Below are 24885 nucleotides of genomic sequence, written 5' to 3'. Positions count from 1 at the left end.
TGAAAGGAACCTAAGTGTCCATCAACTGAAGAATGGATAAAGAAGATGTGGCACATATATACAATGGAATATTACTCAGCCATAAAAAGAAACGAAATTGAGTTATTCGTAGTGAGGTGGATGGACCTAGAGTCTGTCATACAGAGTGAAGTAAGTCAGAAAAAGAAAAACAAATATCATATGCTAACACATATATATGGAATCTAAGAAAAAAAAAAACGTCATGAAGAACCTAGGGGTAAGACGGGAATAAAGACACAGACCTACTAGAGAATGGACTTGAGGATATGGGGAGGGGGAAGGGTAAGCTGTGACAAAGTGAGAGAGTGGATGGACATATATATACTACCAAACATAAAATAGATAGCTAGTGGGAAGCAGCTGCATAGCACAGGGAGATCAGCTCGGTGGTTTGTGACCACCTAGAGGGGTGGGATAGGGAGGGTGGGAGGGAGGAAGACGCAAGGGGGAAAAGATATGGTAACATATGTATATGTATAACTGATTCACTTTGTTATAAAGCACAAACTAACACACCATTGTAAAGCAATTATATCCAATAAACATGTTAAAAAAAAAAAAAAAACTTGTGCTGTAGTGCCACCTACTTAAAAACAAAGGAAAAACCTCTAGTTACCAATTGCTGGTTTGTTAGAAACAAAGTAAGCAAAACTTTATCTATTAAGAAAGGTGTTGGATACTTCAAATGCACTGGCACAGAAACATCTCATCAAGCACCATGAAAAATGATAGCGATACAGTATACCAAAAAAGAAATGACAATTCTCCAAAAACCAAACTGAAAATCACAGAAGAGCATGCTTTAACTAATGGAGAATTCAAAATAGCTATCATTGAGAAACTCACTGAGCTACAAGAAAACTCAGAAAAGCAATTCAATGAGCTCAGGAATAAAGTTGATGAACAGAGGAATACTTTACAAAAGAGATTGGAAAAAAGAAACAAACAAATTCTGGAGTTGAAGAACTCAATAAAATGAGATAAAGACTGTACTAGAAACCACTGGAAATAGAGCAGACCATATGGAAAGGAGAATCAGTGAGCTCAAAGATAGAAATCTAGAAATGATTCAGGTAGGAGAGAGAAATAAGGTTTTAAAAAATGAAGAAACTCATCAGACTCCATTAGAAAACGTAATATAAGGATAATTGGTATTCCACAAGGAGGAGAGAAGATGAGATCAGAGAGCATATAAATAAATAAGAAATAATAGCTGAGAACTCCCCAAACCAGGAGAAGGAACTGGATATATGACTCCACAAGCTAACAGAACACCTAATTATCTCAATGCAAACAGACCTTCTCCAAGACACATTATATTAAGCTATCAAAATCAATGATTAAAAAAAGAATTTTAAAGGCAGTAGGGAAAAAAAGACATTGTCGTGCCAAGGTACCCGCATTAGCCTATCAGCAGATTTCTCAGCAGAAACTCTACAGGCCAGGAGAGAGTGGAATGACATACTCAAATTGTTGAAAGATAAAAACTGTCAGCCAACACTATTCTAACCAGCAAAGTTATCCTTCAGATATGAAGAAGAAATAAAGGTTTTCCCTGACAAACAAAAGTTGAGGGAGTTCATCGTCACCAAACCTGCCTTACAAGAAATGTTGAAAGGACCTCTTCTACCAAAATGAAAAGACAAAAGTACGAAACAAGATCCAACTATATTCTGCCTCCAGGAGACTCATCTCAGCTCTAAAAAAAAAATAGGCTCTGAGTGAAGGGATGCGAGATGATACTGCAAGCAAAGGGCAGCCAAAACAAGTGGGTGTAGCTATATTCATAACAGACAAAAGACTTCAAGCCAAGAAAGGTAAGAAGAGCAAAAGATGAACATTACATAATAATAAAGGAGATAACCCTTCAAGAATATATGATATTTATTAATATATATACAGTCAACCCTCCAGATCTGCACATTTTACATCCACAGATTCAACTACCTGCAGATCAAAAAAAAATCAGAACACAATTCCAGAGAGAAGCAAAAAGCAAATCTAACTTTGTTGTGTGCCGGCAACTATCTGCATAGCATTTACATTGTATTAGGTATTATAAGTAATCTAGAGATGATGTAAACTTTACAGGAAATTGTTTGTACATTATATGCAAATTATAAGAGACTTGAGCATCCTCAAATTTTGGTATCTGCAGGGGTTCCTGGAACTAACGATGGTATACACCTAACCTAGGAGTACCGAAGTATATAAAGCGATTATTAACAGACGTAAAGGGAGAACTTGATGGCAGCACGATAATAGTAGGGGACTTTAACACTCCACTTGCGTTAATGGATAGATCATTTAGACAAAAGGTCAACAAGGAAACAATGGCCTTAAATAAAACATTAGACCAAATGGACTGAACAGACGTATATAGAACATTCTATGCAAAAGCAGCAGACTACACATTCTTCTCAAGTGCACATGGAACACTCTCAAGGTTAGGCCATGTGTTTGGACACAAAATAAGTCTCAATAAATTTAAGAAGACTGAAATCCTTTCAAGCATCTTTTCTGAATATAATGGTACGAAACTAGAAATCAACTACAAGGAGAAAGCTAGAAAAGTCACAGATATGTGGAGACTAAACAACATGGTACTGAACAACTACTGTGTCAATGGAGAACTTAAAGGAAAAAATTTAAAATACCTTAAGACAACTAAAAATAAAAGTATAACATACCAAAATCTGTGGGTTGCAGCAAATCTGGTACTAAGAGGGAAGTTTATAGTGATACAGCCCTACATCAAGAAACAAAAGAAGTCTCAAACTATTTAACCTTACACTTAAAGGAGCTAGAAAAAGAACAGGTGAAGCCCAAAGTCAGTAGAAGGAAGGAAATATTAAAAATCAGAGCAGAAACAAATGCAATAGAGACTTAAAAGACAATAGAAAAGATCAATGAAAGAAAGAGCTGATTCTTTGAAAAGATAAATGAAATTGACAAACCTGTAGCTCAACTCACAGGAAAAAAGAGAGAAGGCACTGATAAAATAAAAAACAAAAGAGGCGTAACAACAATGGATACTACAGAAATACAAAAGATTATGAGAATATTATGAACAAAAAATGGACAACCTAGAATAAATGGAAACATTCTTAGAATCATGCAACCTTCTAAGATTGAATCATGAAGAAACAGAAAATCTGGATAGATTGATCAACATTAAGGAGATTGAAACAGTAATTGAAAACCTCCCAGAAAGCCAGATGGCTGCACTGGTGAATTCTACCAAACATTCAAAGAAGATTTAATACCTATGATATTCAAACTATTCCAAAAAATTGAAGAGGAAGGACTGTTTCCTAACTCATTTTACAAGGCCAACATTAGACTGATACCAAACCAGACAAGGATAACACACACAAAAAATAAAATTGCAAGCCAGTATCTCTGATGAACATAGATGCAAAAGTTATCAACAAAATATTAGCAAACTGGGCTTCCCTGGTGGTGCAGTGGTTGAGAGTCTGCCTGCCAATGCAGGGGACACGGGTTTGAGCCCTGGTCTGGGAGGATCCCACATGCTGCGGAGCAACTAGGCTCATGAGCCACAACTACTGAGCCTGCGCGTCTGGAGCCTGTGCTCTGCAACGAGAGGCCGCAACAGTGAGAGGACCACGCACCGTGATGAAGAGTGGCCCCTGCTTGCCGCAACTAGAGAAAGCCCTCGCACAGAAACAAAGACCCAACACAGCCAAAAATAAATAATTTTTTTAAAAAAATTAGCAAACCTAATACAACAATACATTAAAAGGATTCTACACCATGATGGAGTGGGACTTATTACAGGGATCCAAGGATGGCTCAATATATGCAAATCAAGCAATGTGATACACGACATTAACAAAGAATAAAAATCATATGGTTATCTTTACAGTTGCAGAAAAATCATTTGACAATGTTTAACATCCATTTATGATTAAAAATAACTCTCAATAAAGTGGGTATGGAAGGAATATACCTCAACATAATAAAGCCCATTTATGACAAACCCACAGCTAAAACCATACTCAACAGTGAGACACTGAAAGCCATCCCTCTAAAATCAGGAAGAAGATGAGGATGAGCATCTCGCCCCTCTTATTCAACATAGTATTGGAAGTTCTAATCACAGCAGATAGGCAAGAAAAAGAAATAAAAGTCATCCAAATTGGAAAGGTGACAAATTTTACTTGTCACCTTATTTGCAGATGACATGATTTTATATGTAGAAAACCCTAAAGACTCCACCAAAAACTATTGCAACTAATAAATGAAAAGAGGAAAGTTGCAGGGTACAAAATCAGTATACAAAAATCTGTTGCATTTATATATAATAACAATGAACTAGCAGAAGAATACATTAAGAAAAAAATCCCATTTACAATCACAACAAGTAGAATAAAATCCTTAGGAATAAATTTAACTAAGGAGGTGGAAGACCTGTACACTAAAAACTATAAGACATTGTTGAAAGAAATTGAAGAAGAAGCAAAGAAATGGAAAACTAGTGCATACTCATACATTGGAAGGAATAACATTGTTAAAATGTTCATTTTACCTAAAGTAATCTGCAACTTCAGTTGCAATCCATATCAAAATCGCAATAACATTTTTCACAGAAATAGAACAAAGAATTCTAAATTTGTCTGGAACCACAAAAGACCCCAAGTAGCCAAAGCATTCCTGACTGAGAAAACAGAACAAAGTGGGAGGTATCACATTGTTGATTTCAAATCATACTACAAAGTTATACTATTCAAAATAATTTGGCAGAAAAACAGACACATAGATCAATGGAAATATTTGAGAGCCCAGAAATAAACTCACACATATATGGACAACAAATTTATGACAAGGGAGCCAAGAATCTACAATGGAGAAAAGAAAGTCTCTTTAATAAATGATGTTGGGGAAGCTGGACAGCCACAGACAAAAGAGTGAAACTAGACCACTATCTTATGTCATACACAAAAATTAACTCAAAATGGATTAAAAAACTTGAATGTAAGACCTAAAACCATAAAACTCCTAGAAGAAAACATAGACAGTGTGCTCTTTGACACTGGTCTTAGCAATATATCTTTGGCTATGTCTCCTCGGGTAAGGGCAACAAAAACAAAAGTAAACAAATGGGACTACACCAAACTAAAAAGCTTCTGCACAACAAAGGAAACCATCAACAAAACAGAGAAGGACAAATACCTGTGATTTCACTCATATGTGGAATATTAAAAAAACAAACAAAACAAAAGCAAACGCATAGATATGGAGAACATATTAATGGTTATCAGAGAGGATGGGGGTTGGAGGGCAAAGTGGGTAAAGAGGGTCAATTGTATGGTAAAAGATGGAAACTAGAGTTTTTGTGGTGAGCATGCAGTAGTGTATAAAGAAGTCAAATCATAATGTATGCATGAAACATGATGTTATAAACCAATGCTACCTCATTAAAAACATGTAAGCAGTAAAAGAAACAAAAACAAGAAACTCTACCTCTATAGAGCTTTGTCCCCTCTTTCTGATACCGATTCCATAAATTATATCTTTGTACACTGTGTACCCAAAAATATAGACTTAGAATTTTTTTATAAATTAAAAAAATATATATAGAAAATTAAAAGTGGAGTCACAAATCAAAATTACAGTAATATTGGCTTTTACATTTGCCCACACACTTAACTTTTCCAAAGGTATCTTCATATGGATTTGATACATGTCTAGAGTCTTTTCATTTTAACCTGTAGGAATCCCTTTACCATATCTGCTAGGGCATGTCTAGTGGCAATGAACTCCCTCAGCTTTTATCTGAAAATATCTTAATTCCTCCCTCATTTTTAAGGAGCGTTTTGAAGGCAGGATAGAGAAGTCTTGATAGATAGTTTTTTTTCTTTCAACACTTTAAATATGTAATCCCACCACTTCTGGCCTTCAAGGTTTCCTGTGAGAATCAGCTGATAATCTTACTGAGGATCCTTGTATGTGATGAGGCACTTCTCTTGCTGTTTTCAAGACTCTATTTGGCTTCCAATATTGTGATTTTTATGTATCCTGGTGTGGGTCTCTTGGGATTATCTTATTGGATTTCTTTGAACTTCTTGTATTTGTAAATTCATGTGTTTCATTACATTTGAGAAGATTTTGCCCCTTATATCTTCAAATACTATTCCTGTCCCTTCCTCTGTCTCATTTCCTTCTCTCATAATGCACATGTTTGTCTGCTCGATGGTGTCATGCAAGTCCATTAGGCTCTGTTTGCTTTTCTTCAATTTTTTTCCTGTTTGCTCCTCAGACCCAATAACTTCTATTGTTCTGCCTTCAACTCTCTGATTCTTTTATTCCTGTTTTAAACTGCTGCCAAACACTTCAGTGAATTTTTTGTTTTAGTTATTGCCCTTTTCTAGAATGTCTGTTTGGTGCCTTTCCATAATTTCCATCTCTTTGTTGATATTCTCATTTTGTCCACATGTCACTTTTCTGACTTCTTGTAGTGCTTTGTCCATTTCTTCCTTTACCTCTGTGACCACATTTAACAAGCTTGATTTAAACTGTTTGTCTAGTAAGTCTTATGCCTGGGCTTCCTCAGGGATGATTTCTGTCAATTAATTTCATTCCTTTGAATGAGGTATGATTTTTTTTAAATATTTATTTATTTTTTACTTTTGGCTGTGTAGGGTCTTAGTGCAATACACAGAATCATTGTTGTGGCATGTGGGATCTTTTGTTGCAGTGTGCGGGCTTCTTTCTAGTTGTGGCATGTGGATTTTCTCTCTTTAGTTATGGCGCACAGGCTCCAGACTGTGTGGTCTCTGTAGTTTGCAGCATGAGGACTGCCTAGTTGAGGCGAACGTGCTCAGTAGTTGTGGCGCACAGGCTTAGTTGCCCCACAGCATGTGGGATCTTAGTTCCCCGACCAAGGATCGATGAACCCATTTCCCCTGCATTGGAAGGTGGATTCTTTACTACTGGACCACCAGGGAAGTCCTGAGGCATGATTTCTGTTTCATTGTATGTCTTGTAATTTTTAGTTGAATATTGGGCCTCTCACTATTACAATGTGGTAACTCTAGAAATCAGATTCTCCTGCTTCCCTGAGTGTTGGGGTGTCTGGGGTTTTGTTGTTGTTCTTGTTTTGTATTGTTGACCATTGAAGCCTATAACAGTATGTTTGTTTTGGGACGTTTCCAAACTCTTCTTGCAACGACAATTATTGGCCATGTGTGATCACACTGAAGTTTCTGATCATTTAGCTCATGTTCAGCTAATGTTTTGACAGAGATTTTCTTGAGTGCCAAGAGGTCAAACAAACAAAAATACCAATGACAACAAAAAGGAGAGAACAACCAATGTACAAGTTAGGTCTGTGCTGGGGTACTCCTTCATCACTTAGCTAGGCTTGCTCTGAGCCTAGAGATCAGTCTGAGGTGAAAGCTTAAGGTCTTCTTAGGACTCTTGTGAGCACACGTCTTGCTCAGGTATGTGCACGGTTTTCTAAATACCACCACGTGCACAGCTGTCTTGAATATCCTAATTTCTTGAAAGAATCTCACCCCAGCTTCTCCTCCAGACCTTCATGATCTATTGTATATCTCCACCCATAATTTCTTACCTCAGGCACCTTTTAGTTTTGTAGTCTTCCAGGTAGCTCCTATGAACAGTTCCTATTGCTTTTCCCACTTATATTCTGAGTTACATGAACTGCGTGCCTTGCACCAGTCCTCCCATTATCCCCAGACAGGTTACAACAGGTGTGTATAATAATTTGCAAATGAGATCTTCTCTGCTCTCTCTGGTTGGAGCAGGGGAACTGGGAACTGGGCTGCCATCTGCTCAAGACCAAAACTGCCATGCAGGAGAAAGGCTGGAGCAAGGGTGAATAAAATGTCACAAAACTTCGTACCATTTTTAAGATGGCTTTTTCTTGATTGGGTATTTATAAGGTTGTTTTAAGCCTTTGACTCTTTCCCAGACGTCGTACATAGTCAATTCAACTTCTTGTACTTTTTTTGTGGTTTTTTGGGGAGAAATGAGACCTTAAATCTTCCTCATTTGCCATGTTTTCTTGACATCACCCACCAGTAGCACTTTTTAAAAGTAGTCAAGGTGAAGAACTCAATTAGGTGCCCCTGTAGACTCTGACCCTCTCTGTGTAGTAGATATGATACTATTCTCCTACCATTCAGGAGCTCTTCAATGGCTCTGAGATCTACTTCCAAGAAGTTCAGGCCCGGAGAGACAAAGGAATTCCTTCCTTGAGTGTTGGAGTCCCATCTGTAAGGTTCCAATCTCTTACCCTACCTCAGATGATTGACATCAAGAAATATCATTTCCTTCAGGGAAGACGTGTCCACAGGGATGTGTCAGGTCAACTGTATCACAGTACACTGAGATGGACAGCAGTTCAAATGGTACATGAATTGGGGGTGGGACTTTTTCTGTACCCTTTCATGTGGTGGCTCCTAAATTTCAGTCATTCAAGTCCACGTCAACTATTTTTTGCCATAATCATGCACCATCTATATTATTACTTACATTATTTTTCACTTTAAAACAAATTATTACTTTAAAGCATTTGTTTAAAAAAGAATTTGATCTGGTATCACAAGTGGAAAACAGTATCTCTTGCCAAGAACCGGAGGCAATGGGCTTCCCTGTTGGCGCAGAGGTTTAGAGTCCACCTGCCAATGCAGGGGACCCGGGTTCGATCCCTGGTACAGGAAGATCCCTCATGCCGCGGAGCAGCTAAGCCTGTGTCCCACAACTACTGAGAGCCTGCACTCTAGAGGCCGTGAGCCACAACTACCGAGCCCATATGCCGCAACTACTGAAGCTCATACACCTAGAGCCCATGCTCCGCAACAAGAGAAGCCGCCGCAATGAGAAGCCCGTGAACCACAATGAAGAGTAGCCCTGCTCGCCGCAACTAGAGAAAGCCCGTGTGCAGCAACGAAGATCCAAGGCAGCAAAAAATAAATAAATGAAATAAATATTGTTCTTAAAATTGGTTGAACATTGTTCACTAATCTACCAGTGGCATGCATTGAGTGCTTGCATGTAATGAAAGTAGACTCAGAGAGATTATAAAAAATGCCCAGGTGCCAGGTAGAGCCAGAAACAGGATTCAAACCCAGATCCGAGCTCATTGTTGCAGCTCATCATCTCTAAACTCACTGTTTTTGACAGAGGAGTGTCGTTATCTTTGCAGAGTAACCCGGTGAAGACAGCCGAAGTGGAGTGTGGGGACTTTTACAACAGTGGGGACAGAGCAACTGTTGATGCAGAGGGCTACTTCTGGTTCCTGGGGAGGGCCGATGATGTCATCAACGCCTCCGGGTAGGTGTGGCTGACGCTGAGCCAGAAGGTACCACCCTCACAAGCCTGGTGGGAGGTAGCATGCCCAGACATTCCTTCATGCCTTGGTGATGGACTCTCAGCCTAACTCTGAACCAAAGTAAGACATCATGCAAGTTAAAGGCACTGGGAAGGAAAACTTGACTTTGGGCCCTATTTGTTGAGGGAGTTTATTCTGTGTGCTCCTGTAATGAACAACGTGTCACAGAAGCACATAAAAACAACAATAATAAAATTCACCTTTATGGAATACGTATTATGTGACCGTACTCTCTGTAGAGCTTTATACGAACCACCTCCCAATGCTGTAAGGTAGATGCGATTATGCCCATTTTATTTTATTTTATTTTGTGGGGGGAGGGTGTGTGTGTGGAGGCCCCAAGTGCTCGGCATGCAGGATCTCAGTTCCCCAAGCGGGGATTGAACCCGTGCTCCTTGCAGTGGGAGCACGTAGCCCTAACCACTGGATGGCCAGGGAATTCCCATGATTATGCCCATTTTACATGAGCAAACGGAGTCAGTGACCAGTGAAAAACGTTGCCTGAAGTTTCAAAGACAGTACAGGGTGCAGGCCAGATTTGAACAAAGGTGGTCTAACTGCAAGTCTGTTGTTCCTAACTCGAACATGATTTATAAAGAAAAACAATGACACGTTACACTAGAATAACATGTTTTCCTGGGAATTTCAGGAAAATTGTGTTTGTTGTCTTTAATTTCTAAAACCAATGCTGATAACAGTGAGGAACAGGCTGTAAAATTTGTACAGATGTTTAAGCTAAGGAGTTTTCATGCCAGGGGAAGCTGCTTGAGCTTGAGCCAGCCCCAGAGCTCTGGGAGGATGAAGAATTCACCTCCTCTCTCACCTGGGGAGCACCTGAGCCTTGTATTTCTTAGCATGGAACGTTCAGGACTTCACATTTCAGTCCCATTACACAGGCCCTGGCACCCTGTGACAGATACCCTCCGTGCCAAGGGAAGATGTGTCTCTCCAAAAGATGCGATCTGAGGGCCTGGGTCACCCTCGCCAGGGAACTGGCTCAGAAGGAACCATTGGTCCTGCAGGTACCGCATTGGGCCGGCAGAAGTGGAGAACGCCCTGGCAGAGCACCCAGCGGTGGCTGAGTCCGCTGTGGTGAGCAGCCCGGACCCGATTCGAGGGGAGGTGAGGAACGGGACGTGGAGGTCATCGTGGCTGGGCGTGGGGCTGGGAAGGCAGGTGAGGGGAAAACTTCCCGGCCATACCTACCCAGCCTTGGACCTAGGGTGAAGGGAGGGCATGGTTGATGTGCATGTGCACTTACACGATGTGGTCAGCAGGGGGCACTGTGGCCTCATCTGTGACTGAAATGAAGCTGACAGTGAATGCTGCCGCTGCTGCCATCTAGCAGTTAATCAGCTCTTACTGGGTGTCGGCTCATTTATCCCTCACAGAACACAATGAATTAAGGACTCTTTTAATACCTTTATGCAGAGAAGGAAACAGAGGCATAAAGAGGTTAAATAACTTGCCTGGATTACACAGCTAATAGGTGGTGTGGCTCCAGAGCATGCATCCTTGATCCAACAAGTGTTTATTGAACACCTTCTATGTACAATCCCTGAGGAGTTAAATGAGGACATAAATAATAATAGGAAACTAATAAATTACCAACATTATTAAAGGCCCACAAGGTCTTAGCTATTATTAAATGCCCACAGAACTCTACCTACAATAATAGTGAAAATGGTGATGATAACAATGATAGGAATACAAATACATTTAAACTGGCTTCACGTTTTTTGTGTATTATCTCATGGAATCTTTGCATGAACCTGATGAGGAATGCACCTGTCCTCTCCCCATTTCGCAGAGAAGGAGATCGAGATTAAGATAGGTTGAGTAATGTGCCAAGGCAAAGAGTGGAAATTGGAAGTATTGAGATTTGAACCTGGAATTTCCAAAGGCTCTGTTCTCAGTTTGTTTTCCCATTAATTTTGTAAGCATTTTATTTAAAAAAATTTTTTTAATTAAAAAATTTTTTAAACTGAAAATTATTTTTATTTATTTATTTATTGGCCGCGCAGTGTGGCATGGCACACGGGATCTTAGTTCCCTGACTAGGGCTCAAACCCACGGCCCCTGTGGTGGGAGTGCGGAGTCTTAAGCACTGGACCTCCAGGGAAGTCCCAGGCATTTACTCCTTAAACTATTCTTTGGTTGTCCCTCGCCCTGAGCCTCCACTCTGGTTCTTCACTGCAGGTAGTGAAGGCTTTCATTGTCCTGAACCCAAACTTCCTGTCCCGTGATCGAGACCAGCTCACCAAGGAGCTGCAGCAGCATGTGAAGTCAGTGACAGCCCCGTACAAGTACCCAAGGAAGGTGAGCGAGAGCAGATGGATGGGGTCTGGTCCCTGTGAGTGGTTCTGGGGGCTCCACTGCCTCAAGTCTCATACAGTGTCTGGGGTGAAGCCTAAGTAGCCAAGAGCACTAATATTTTTCTCTGCAGAAGAAGCATTTCAGCTTAGGGGTGTGAGGGAGCCCACTGAATCGGGTGGAACCTCGATCCTGTGCCAGAAACTCATCCATTGCTGGAGTGTCAGCCTAAAGGAAAAAATCAGACAATTGCCCAAGGATGTCCAGGAAGGTTATCTATAATCTTTCAAAATTTGAAAACGACGCCCAAACCAGCAACTTCCAAGCTATTAAAAAACATTCTGTCATGAGAAATACATTCTGTATTGCAACCCAACACCCATATACACACATAGCAAACAACAAAGAACAACATGATATTTACCCTAACAGCATGTAACACATTCTGATATTTTTTGCTCAACTTCATTGGTTTTAAATGCTGTGCACAACCTATGAAACTGTGCAGCAATAGAGAAAGGATGAAATTACTCGTGGAATTTAATATGATTCTGTAGTTTAAACTGATGATGAAGATTTTTAGCATAAAATATCAATAATATTGAGAAAAAAAGCAGGCTAAGAAATACGTAGTGCTATCTGATATGTTGAAAAACAAGTTAAAATTTCCTTCTTTTGTAGAAATACTTTGCTGCATTGTCTGAATGTTTACAATCAATACATATTATAAAGCTATATAGCTAACATTTATTGAGCATTTACTGTGTGTACCAGGCCCTGGACTCAATGCTTTACATGCATTATTATTTCATTTAATCCTCCCCACACCCTGAGATAATCATCCCAGTCTACAGAGAGGAAATTGAGGCTTAGAGACTCAAAGTAAATTGCCTGAGATTAGGGTAAATAGAAGCTGGAATTCAACCCCATGTGTATCTGACAACAGAGTTCATGCTGCTAACATTAGCATCTGATGCTTTATCGAGAGTAGAGTAGAGGATGCGTACCAGTCAGGAAGGGCTACATGTTACTGTGCGTAACAAACAGTCCCAAAGTTGCAGTGGATTATAACAAGGACGGTGCCTTTCTTGCTCACGCCACTTGTCCACCATAGCTTTCCCGCAGCCTTTGCTCCACATCCCCTCATCCTGGGACCAGGATAAAGGAGCAGCCACCACGTAGGTACCTCCCAGAGTACTAGAAGAGATGGACAGAGGGGGTGGCCTGTCTCAATGACTCCCAACTTTTCTGTTAAATGTGGCACACTTCACTCCTTCTCATATTTCACTGGTCAAAGTACATAGAAGGGCTGCATCCAACTTCAGGAGGTCAGAGGAGAATCTGACATAAATGGTGAACCCCATTAAGGCCCCCACATGGCGCCAGCCTTTCTGGGGGACTGTGAGAGGGCAAAGGAGGGGAGCTGAGGGTTGATAGAAAATGACGGGGAGACTTAGTATGTGTTTGCTTTATCCTCAACCAGGTGGAGTTTGTCTCAGAGCTGCCCAAAACCATCACTGGCAAGATAAAAAGAAGTGAACTCCGGAAGAAGGAGTTTGGTCAGATGTAATTGGCAGAAAACTCAGAAACCACTGTGTGATGTTGGCCAAATGCCTGGCGGCCTCAGGCTCCTCACGATGGTGAGGGTGAGGAGAGGAACGCTGAGAGAGTTGACTTGAAAGAGACCCGGGAATGTCAACATTCCAGCATTTTTGTTCTTTTAAATTAATATCAATCACTATCCTTCCTCCAAGTTCCCTGTTCATTTCAGATTGCCCAGCTGAGCGCTCAGAATGGGGCTGAAGCAAATTAAATACTGACTCAGCATCCACAGTGAGTCTGTTGTGCATTTATTCTGGGAAAGATCCAGTGCTGAATGCTGTCCCTCGTAATTCCCCCAATCCCCATCACAGACTGCTCCAGGGCCTGATTCTCCCTCCTGGTTCCAGAGACTCTGTGACCCAGTCGACGACCAGGACATAGAGGTCTAGGAGGAACAGTCCATGTGGCCCCCGGGGTCTGCTCCTGCCTAGCTTGCCTCTGCCCAACTGGGGGTGAGGCGGGAGGCAGGGCAAGTGTGGTGTCTGGGGAATGGAGAAGAGGGGAGGGCAGCCCGGCTTGGTGACGACACCTGCCTGCCACACCATCCCTCACCTGCACCCTCCAGTGGACCCACTGCCTCTCGTCCCACCAATAATGCTGCTGCTGTTGCTGCTTGCAGGTCCCAGCCTGGACCAGTGCAGGTGAGTGAGTACCTGCCCTCTGGGGGCCCAGGAATCCTGCAGGACTCCTCCAGCCCTTCCCAGGGACCCAGGAGCTTTGCCCCCCAGCCCCTCCCCAGGGGCCCGGAGTCCTCCCCAGGCACCTCTCCTTATACTGTGTAATCCGCTCTGCCATCCAGAGCCCTCTGACACCCCTGGCCTGTGGTCCTGTGAACTAACCCTTCACTCCATCCATCCTTCCGGCCTGAGATGGAACCACCAGAGGCTGGAAGGAGCAGAGGCAGAAGAGGCTGAGCCTGGGGGTGAGAGAAGCGCATATTGTCTCCTTCTCACCCATTCCTGGGGGGTCACCGAGAGGGAGATCCCCTCTGCAGCTGCCCTCTTCTGAGGTGCACAGATATACACACTCACAGGGTAATACACAGACATCACAAACACAGAGACGCACAGGTAAAGAATCACCCCCAGCCTCACCTGGGGACTCAGGTGTTGGGTTCATGGACAGCTCACACACAGACCAACGCAGGCAAGGACACCCTGGGGGGAACACACACACATACACACACAAGTACACATACTCAGGGCCATGTGAGACAGCCCCCCAGGGCAGACCCACACACACCCCAAGGAGGCACACACACGCACACACACAGACATGGAGGCAGAGACATAGACACAGAACACAGCCACATACACACAGGCACAAAAAGAAGACAAACACACAGATACAATCAGGAACACCCAAAGGGACAGCAACTTCACACACATATAAAACACAGACACAACTCCACAGACCCATATGCCCTGAGACACAGACACAAACACGGATTTGCACAACCAACGTACACTCATTCAGTGACAAAGGTGCAGACACAAATGCGTACAGATAAAACCAGAGAGACACTCAATGTCTCAGTGCTGTGCAGTGGGAAATTCACGTTCACAATCGAGATGCTCACAGACACAGAAACTCAGACACACAGGTTCATACATGCAGACTTATACAACCACAGTCACACACACACATACTCCCAGACAGTTCTGGCACTCCAGTGGATACCTCCACAGGCAGTCGGGATGAATAGACCGTGGCATTGAGGTAGAAGGTAGACGGGCTCCAGGCTGAGTAGCTGGAGCTTGTCTCCTGCTGACATTTCAAGGAAAAGATAAAGGCAGGAGAAGAGAGAAGCTCAGCTCTGCCTGAGTGAAAAGATAAGACTACCATATTTTTCATTCTTGAGGTCAAGGAGACCTCCTGGACTACACATGCACAAAACGGTTCCTCAGGGGTCAGAAAATGGAGGGGGCGCTAGCCCATAATATGTCCTGCCAACCTCTCAGAGACTCTCACGCTGGAATCTGTCTTGGCTTAAAGATGCACGTGCACATTGGGTAGGACCCTGAGTCAGACCAAATATGGGCACAAAGCAAGATGAATCAAGGTGATTGGCTAGAGGGAACCCGGAGAACTGCAGCCGTATAAGCAATTCAAGCCACCCCAAAAGCGTGACTCTCTCTCTCTGAGCCCATCCGTGTGTCTTTCCGCATGTACTTTTCTTCTAATAAACGCTTTATCTGCTTCCCTACCTTCTGTCTCTTTGCTGAATTCTTTCTTCAAAGAAGACAAGGACTGAGGTCCTGTTTCAATCCCACCGGCCCTCGTGGTTGGGATTCAGCACTTTCACTGCCACAGCCTGGGTTTGATTCCCGGTCAGGGAACTGAGATCCTGCTTCAAGCCACCACACCCTCGAGATCAGCATGACCTACCCCACCTAGGCTGTCATGGAAGGGGGTGTTTTCCTGGCTCCGAACCCAGTGCTAGGCACCTGTCCCATTGAGGGCCTCCCAGAGGGCTGTGCTTATGCTCTGAGACACCAGAGAATGGCCAGGGTAGGGTGGCTCTGGGGACAGGGCACAGGGGAAGGACTGGGCTATGACAGCATGCACTTAACGTGGGGGTGTTGCATGGGGCCTAGCAGATCCCAAAGTCAAAAGAGGGAGAAAAGTGTGCCCCCCCAGGACCCGCGCTGTCTGTCAGGGTGGGCTGTGCCCTCTCCCACAATAACAAAAGTGACAGTAAAGACATCATCAGGACCATTGTATGATAATATTATCATCACCACAGCAATGACCGACCATCAGCCCGAGGTGGAGGAGTGAGGTGTGACCATGGTCGCCTGGTTTGCTTCATCTTCTGAGCAGGGCTGACCCCGAGCCAAGGCAAAGATTCTCTCTGGCCCCTTCTCTCTCTGGAGGCCTCAGCTCCAGCTTCTTCCTCTCCCAACATTCCCCCCACTCCCACCCAGACCCAAGTCCCCCCTGACCCTTTTCTCAGCCTGGTACAACACCTCTCCCTGACTCTCCATCTGTGCAGTGGGGATAGAGATGGTATGGGCCGTAAGAAGATGCCTGCAAAGTACAGTGGTTAGCACAGGCTGGTAACAGGAGGGGCCTTTAAAGCCTTCACAGCTTCTAAGGTGCCGGTTTTGGGAGGACAGTCGCCCCTGGGAGATGATGAAGCTGATGGGCACAGGCGCTCAGCACATGGCCTCCCTTTGTCCTCGTGACAGCCTTTGGACACAGGACTGGGCATTTCCATCTTAGGGAGGAAACCCACCCAGGGTCACACCGCTGTGTCTCAAGCTGGGTCTCAAGCCCAAGGCTCCTGGCCCTGCCTTCAGGGGCCACGGAGCGCTCCTCCCCTGGATGGGAGGCTGAACCCGCTTTGGGGATGCTTCGTCTGCTGCATGAATGGTCTCACCCTTTCCAGGCCCCTTAACTCTGTTCACTTCTCCTTCTTTCCCTCATCCCTGCTTGAGCTGTAACCAGGGTGACCCTGGCACCGTTCATGGAAGTCCTTAGTCCCTTACAGGCTGCGTCTGCCTCCCATTCACTTCGCGGCTAGTCTGACTTCCACCCCTTCTGTGCCTAGTCTGTCTCTTTATAACCACACAGCCTGAACGTGGGACTCTGTAGGCAGGCAACTGCATCTAAACAGATTTCAACACTATTGTTTAGTTGTCCCTGTTTTTTGTTTTTGTTTTGCTTGTTTTTTTTTAATCATTTCTTTGTATTTATGGTAAAAGACATTGATTTTCCATTATAACAGTAATAGAATGTTTCCTGTTTACAATAAGTTTCCATAATAATAAAATCTATGGGGTTTAAAGCAATGACTTTAAAGCTGTCTTGGGCCTGAATGAGCTGGGAAACCACTCTGTCAGTCACACATAAAAGCACCTTTAGGAACTTCACCTCAGGACAGGGCCCAGAACAGACCATCACCAATGGGCTTTGTCTAACCACCTGGGTCCCTGGGCCCCAGCCCACCTGCTTGGCTCTCCCCACCCAGCACTCCTGGTACTGCCAAGCTGTTTGGGTGCTGTCCTCAGATCCCCCAGAAAGGAAGCTGGTGAACTTTCTCCATTGAAATTCTCAATTTCTGGAGGTCCCTGGCAATCAATAATGAGAGTCAGACTGGATTTTTTTCGCCCCTGTTTAGGTTCATAAGCTAAAGCCCATGCTAACAGGTGATGTATCTAGCCCTGTTTCAGGTGTTAAAATGTCTACACTAATTACGGATGATTTTGAGACCATACCCGTACCGTCTGTATGGTCACACAAAGTGGAATTCGCAAGCCAGAAGGAAACCTATTTTATTACCATATCATCATGACCACGTAATGCAGTTCAACTGTAACATCTTTCCCTTCGGGTTTTCTTCTTTGCTCGTATTTTATTTGTAAGTGTACTTCTCAATTTCCAAACATGGGAAATTCTAGTTAGCTTTTCATCAGGACTCTTCTAGCACAATGGCATTACCAAAAATCATGCTCTGTGTGATTTCATTCCTCTGAAATATGTTGAAATTTGCTTTGTGGCCAAAATAAATAAGGTTAATTTTTGTAATTACACTATATGTGCCTGAAATTAATGTTTCCTCTGCAGTTGTTATGTGATATTGAGGGATATATGGATATAGCTATATGATTAAAATGGTTTGCTAGTAAGATCTTCTACACCTTACAGATGTTCTGTGGTGCTCATTGTATGACTTGTTGAGGGAGAGGTGTGAAAACCTCCCACTCTGCTTGTGTATTTGATTATTCTTGTATCTCTGTCAACAAATCGATTTTGGCCACTGCCCATGGGAAATCTTGGGAGTTCTCAAAAGAAGGAAGAAGCGTCCAGAAGTGGGGGACAGGGGACCTGGGTTCAGGAGGACGAGAAAACCTAAGGTCTGAGAAGTTTCCAGAGAGGACCCGGGGTTGGATGGCGAGCGAGGAGGCAGCAGGTAGGGGAAGGTTGTTCGGGTGTCCACTGTGATGGACCAGGGACATCAACAGTAACACAGTAATTGTGGGGGACATGAACACTCCACTTACATCAATGGACAGATCATCAAGACAGAAAGTCAATAAGGAAACACAGGCCTTAAAGGACACATTAACCCAGATGGACTTAATTAATATTTCTAGAGTGTTGCATCTGAAAACAGCAGAATACACATTCTTTTCAGGTGCACATGGAGCATTCTCTAGGATAGATCACATGCCAGGCCATAATGCATGCCTTGGTAAATTTAAGAACATTGAAATCATAACAAGCATCTTTTCGGACCACAATGCTATGAGATTTGAAATCTACTACAAGAAAAAAAAAAACTGGAAAAAATAAGCATGTGGAATCTAAACAATATGCTACTAAACAACCAATGGGTCACTGAATAAATCAAAGATGGAATAAAAAAATAGCTAGAGACAAATGAAAATGAAAACAAGGCGATCCAAAACCTATGGGACGCAGCAAAAGCAGTTCTAAGAAGGAAGTTTATTGTAATACAGTCTTACTTCAGGAAACAAGAAAAAGCTCAAATAAAAAACCTAACCTTACGCCTAAAGCAACTAGAGAAAGGAGAAGAAACAAAACCCAATGTTAATAGAAGGAAAGAAATCATAAGGATCAGAGCAGAAATGAATGCAATAGAGACGAAGAAAACAATAGAAAAGGTCTATGAAACTAAAAGCTGGTTCTTTTTTTTTTTTTTTTTTTTTTTTAAAGCTGGTTCTTTGAAAAGATAAACAAAATTGATAAACTTTTGGCCAAATTCATTAAGGAAAAAAGGGAGAGGGCTCAAATCAATAAGGTTAGATATGAAAAGAAAAAAAACAAGTTATGCCTGACACCATAGAATACAAAAGATCATAAGAGACTACTATTGCACAAGCAACTCTACAGCAATAAAACGGACAACCAAGAAGAAAGGGACAAATTCTTAGGTACAATCTCCCAAGACTAAACCAGGAAGAAACAGAAAATATGAAGAGCAATCACAAGTATTGAAATTGAAACTGTGATTTAAAAACTCCCAACAAACAGAAGTCCAGAACCAGATGGCTTCACAGGCAAATTCTATCAAACATTTAGAGAAGAGTTAATGCCTATCACTCTGAAACTATTCCAAAAATTTGCAGATGAAGGAACACTCCCAAGTACATTCCGTTCAGTTTGGTTTGTTTGGTTTCAGTTCACCATCACCCTGAAACCAAAACCAGAGAAAGATACAACAACAACAAAAAGAAAATTACAGGCCAATATCACTGATGAACATAGACGCAAAAGTCCTGAACAAAATACTAGCAAACAGAATCCAACAATACATTAAAAAGGTCATACACCATGATCAAGTGGGATTTATCCCAAGGGTGTAAAGATTCTTCAATATACACAAATCAATCAGAATGATACACCACATTAACAAATTAAAGAATAAAAATCATATGATCATGTCAATAGATTCAGAAAAAGCTTTCAACACCCATTTATGATACCAACTCTCCAGAAAGCAGGCATAGAGGGAACCTACCTCAACATAAAAAAGGCCATACATGACAAACCCACAGCTAACATCATACTCAATGGTGAAAAGCTGAAAGCATTTCCTCTAAGGTCAGGAACAAGACAAGGACGTCCACTCTCGCACTTTTATTCAACATAGTTTTGGAAGTCCTAGCCACAGCAATCAGAGAAGAAAAAGAAATAAAAGGAATCCAAATTGGAAAGGAAGAAGTAAAATTGTCACTGTCTGCAGATGGCATGACACTATATATAGAAAATCCTAAAGATGCCACCAGAAAACTACTAGAGCTCATCAATGAATTTGGTAAAGTTGCAAGATACAAAATTAACACACAGAAATCTGTTGCATTTCTATACACTGACAAATGAAAGATCAGAAAGAGAAATTAAGGAAACAATCCCATTTACAATCACATCAGAAAGAATCAAATACCTAGCAATAAGCCTACCTAAGGAGGCAAAACAACTGCACTCCAAAAACTAAAAGATGCTGATGAAAGAAATTGAAGATGACATGAACAGATGGAAAGATATACCATGTTCTAGGACTGGAAGAATCAATGTTGTCAAAATGACCATACTACCCAAGGAAATCTACAGATTCAATGCAATATATATCAAATTACAAATGGCATTTTTCACAGAAGTAGAAAAAAATTTTACAATTTGTATGGAAACACAAAAGACTCTGAATAACCAATGCAATCTTGAGAAAGAAAAACGGAGCTGGAGGAATCAGGCTCCCTGACTTCAGACTGTACTACAAATCTGCAATCATCAAAAGAGTATGGTACCGGCACAAAAATAGAAATATAGATCCATGGAACAGGATAGAAAATCCAGAGATTAAACCCACACACTTATGGTCAACTAATCTATGACAAAGAAGACAAGAGTATACAATGGAGAAAAGACAGCCTCATCAATAAGTAGGGCTGGGAAAACTGGACAGCTAAATGTAAAAGAATGAAATTAGAACGTTCTCTAACACCATACACAAAAATAAACTCAAAATGGATTAAAGACCTAAATGTAAGACCAGATGCTACAAACTCTTAGAGGAAAACATAGGCAGAACACTCTTTGACATAAATCATAGCAATATCTTTTTCGATCCACCTCCTAGAGTAATGAAAATAAAAACAAAAATAAACAATTCAGACCTAACTAAACTTAAAAGCTTTTGCACAGCAAAGGAAACCATAAACAAAATGAAAAGACAACCTACATAATGGGAGAAAATATTTGCAAACAATGCAACCAACAATGGATTAATCTCCAAAATATATAAACAGCTCATTCAACTCAGTATCAAAAAAAAAACCCAATCAAAAAAATGGAGGAAGAGCTAAATAGACATTTCTCCAAAGAAGACATACAGATGGCCAAAAAGCACATGAAAAGATGCTCAATGTTGCTAATTCTTAGAGAAATGCAGATAAAATCTACAATGAGGTATCACCTCACACCGGTCAGAATGGCCATCATCAAAAAATCTACAAACAATAAATGCTGGAGAGAGGGTGTGGAAGAAAGGGAACCTACCCTGTTGGTGGGGATGTAAATTGGTACAGCCACTGTGGAGAACAGTATGGAGGTTCCTTAAAAAACTAAAAATAGAGCTACCATATGATCCAGCAATCCCCTCCAGAGAGAACCGTAATTTGAAAAGATACATGCACCCCAATGTTCATTGCAGCACTATTTACAATAGCCAGGACAAGGAAGCAACCTAAATGCCCACTGACAGATGAATGGATAAAGAAGAGGTGGTACACGTATACAATGGAATATTACTCAACCATAAAAAACAATTAGATAATGCCATTTTCAGCCACATGGATGGACCTAGAGATTATTGTACTAAGTGAAGTAAGTCAGACAGAGAAAGACAAATATCATATGATATTGCTTACATGTTGAACCTAAAAGAATGATACATATGAACTTATTTATAAACCAAAAACAGAATCACAGACATAGAAGACAAACTTATGATTACCAAAGGGGAAAGGTGAGGGGTGGGGAGGGATAAATTAGGAGTTTGGGGTTAAATATATACACACTACAATATATAAAATAAATAATCAACAAGGACCTACTGTATAGCACGGGGAAATCTACTCAGTATTCTGTAATAACCTATATGGGAAAAGAATCTGAAAAAGAATAGATATATGTATATGTATAACTGAATCACTTTGCTGTACACCTGAAACTAACACAACATTTTAAATCAACTATACTCCAATACAGAATAAAAGTTTTTTAAAAATTGAAAAGGAAGTAATGATTTTCAGTTCTCTGATTTAAACAGTCTATGGGAGTAGAACTTGTTACCTGTTCCTTCCTGATGTTGAGCTGAACATTCTCCTGTTCATGCGGTTCTTCAGGTTTCACTTCTGCATGATTGACACAAGCTTCATTGACAGCAATTTCAACCTAAAGCAAAACATTCTCATTGATGACTTAATTCCCAAGAAAAAAACTGCCAAGTAGATATCATCATTTTAACCTCCTAAGACATGAAAAAGTTGTTCCTTGCAAAAGCTAATGTGTACAATGGAAATCCTGCAGCAAATATAGGTAGCTTACCTCCAAAATTTCTGAGGTGTTCATTGAAATAGCACCTTTCAAGTCCTCTGTAGATTTTTTTTTTCCAATATCTGCACATAGGATAGAAACAACAACTGCACTGAGATTTCAGCGGAAACACTGATATGCTCAAAAGGTGTAACATCAACCAAACATATCCCACGGTGACCCCTAAGTTTCATGTGATAGTAGTTGATCCAGGTTGGGCCCAGGAAAAATATCAAGCCCATAAAGAAATGCAGAACAAAGAAAGACATTAAGGCACAAATATTTTGTAGCTTCAACAAATATCTTGCTCACTGCATAATGGAAGAGATGACTGGATGACAAGGGGAAAGCAAAGGTGGAAAATAGTTCATGTCAAACAGCTCAAAGGTGGGTGTTCTTGGGCTTCCCTGGTGGCGTAGTGGTTGGGAGTCCCCCTGCCGATGCAGGGGACGGGGGTTCGTGCCCCAGGCCAGGAAGATCCCACATGCCGCGGAGCGTCTGGGCCCGTGAGCCATGGCCGCTGAGCCTGCGTGTCTGGAGCCTGCGCTCCGCAATGGGAGAGGCCACAACAGTGAGAGGCCCGTGTACCGCCAAAAAAAAAAAAAAGTGGGTGTTCTTGATGGAATATAAAGAAAACTTTCCCGAGAGGCTTCCAGGAAGATGGCGGAAGAGTAAGACGCGGAGATCACCTTCCTCCCCACAGATACACCAGAAATACATCTACACGTGGAACAACTCCTACAGAACACCTACTGAACCCTGGCATAAGACCTCAGACCTCCCAAATGGCAAAAAAAAAAAAAAAAAAACACAAAACCACGTACCTGGGCAGGGCAAAAGAATAAACAGAGACAAAAGGATAGAGACGGGACCTGCACCAGTGGGAGGGAGCTGTGAAGGAGGAAAGGTTACCATACACTAGGAAGCCCCTTCACAGGCGGACACTGCGTGTGGCGCAGAGGGAAAGCTTCGGAGCCGCGGAGAGAGCACAGCAACAGGGGTGCGGGGTACAAAGCGGAGAGATTCCCGCGCAGAGGATCAGGGCCGACCAGCACTCACCAGTCCGAGAGGCTTGTCTGCTGCCCCGCCGACGCGGGCGGGGCTGGGAGCTGAGGCTCGGGCTTCGGTCGGAGCGCAGGGAGAGTACTGGTGTTGGCGGCGTGAACACAGCCTGCAGGGCGTTAGTGTGCCGCGGCTAGCCGGGAAGGAGTCCGGGGAAAAGTCTGGACCTGCCGAAGAGGCAAGAGACTTTTTCTTCCCTCTTTATTTCCTGGTGCGCGAGGAGAGGGGATTGAGAACGCTGCTTGAAGGAGCTCCAGAGACAGGCGCGAGCCGCGGCTAAAAGCGCGGACCCCAGAGACAGACATGAGACGCTAAAGCCGCTGCTGCCGCCACCAAGAAGCCTGTGTGCGAGCACAGGTCACTCTCCACAACCCCCTTCCGGGGAGCCTGTGCAGCCCGCCACTGCCAGGGTCCCGGGATCCAGGGACAACTCCCCCGGGAGAACGCACGGCGCGCCTCAGGCTGGCGCAACGTCACGCAGGCCTCTGCCGCCGCAGGCCCGCCCCGCACTCCGTGCCCCTCCCTCCCCTCGGCCTGAGTGAGCCAGAGCTCCTGAATCAGCGGCTCTTTTAACCCCGTCCTGTCTGACCAAAGAACAGACGTCCCCCGGCGACCTACACGCAGAGGCGGGTCCGAATCCAAAGCTGAGCCCCTGGGAGCTGTGAGAACAAAGAAGAGAAAGGGAAATCTTTCCCAGCAGCCACAGAAGCAGCGGATTAAAGCTCCACAATCAACTTGATGTACCCTGCATCTGTGGAATACATGAATAGACAACGAATCATCCCAAATTAAGGAGCCCTGTGGATGAAAGGCTCTTGGTGCTACAGCCAGGAGTTAGTGCTGTGCCTCTGAGGTGGGAGAGACAACTTCAGGACACTGGTCCACAAGAGGGCTCCCAGCTGCACATAATAGAAAACGGCAAAAATCTCCCAGAGATCTCCATCTCAATGCCAGCACCCAGCTTCACTCAACGACCAGCAAGCTACAGTGCTGGACATCCTATGCCAATCAACTAGCAAGACAGGAACACAACCCCACCCATTAGCAGAGAGGCTGCCCAAAATCATAATAAGTCTACAGACACCCCAAAACACACCACCAGAAAGACAAAATCCTGCCCACCAGAAAGACAAGATCCTGCCTCATCCACCAGAACACAGGCACTAGTACCCTCCACCAGGAACCCTACACAACCCACTGAACCAACCTTAGCCACTGGAGACAGACACCAAAAAGAACAGGAACTACAAACCTTCAGCCTGCAAAAAGGAGACCCCAAACACAGTCAGATAAGCAAAATGAAAAGACAGAAAAACACACAGCAGATGAAAGAGCAAGATTAAAACCCACCAGACCTAACAAATAAAGAGGAAATAGACAGTCTACCTGAAAAAGAATTCAGAATAATGATAGTAAAGATGATCCAAAATCTTGGAAATAGA

General features: G+C 42.7%; 1 protein-coding gene across 1 annotated transcript in view; it reads left to right on the top strand.

Moving 5' to 3' along the window:
* The window catches only part of LOC136134932 (acyl-coenzyme A synthetase ACSM1, mitochondrial-like), a 42432-nt gene extending 29146 nt beyond the window's left edge, over positions 1-13286 (top strand). The window contains exons 10-13 of the mRNA XM_065892721.1: positions 9218-9345; positions 10426-10525; positions 11603-11722; positions 13200-13286. Coding sequence (XP_065748793.1) covers positions 9218-9345; positions 10426-10525; positions 11603-11722; positions 13200-13286 — 435 coding nt within the window. The remainder of the gene's footprint in view (positions 1-9217; positions 9346-10425; positions 10526-11602; positions 11723-13199) is intronic.
* The last annotated feature ends 11599 nt before the right edge of the window (positions 13287-24885 follow it).

The sequence above is a fragment of the Phocoena phocoena genome, chromosome 15 (genome assembly GCF_963924675.1).
Source record: "Phocoena phocoena chromosome 15, mPhoPho1.1, whole genome shotgun sequence".
Taxonomy (NCBI): Eukaryota; Metazoa; Chordata; class Mammalia; order Artiodactyla; family Phocoenidae; genus Phocoena; species Phocoena phocoena.
Note: the sequence above shows the minus strand (reverse complement) of the source record. Positions and strands in the feature narration are given on the sequence as shown.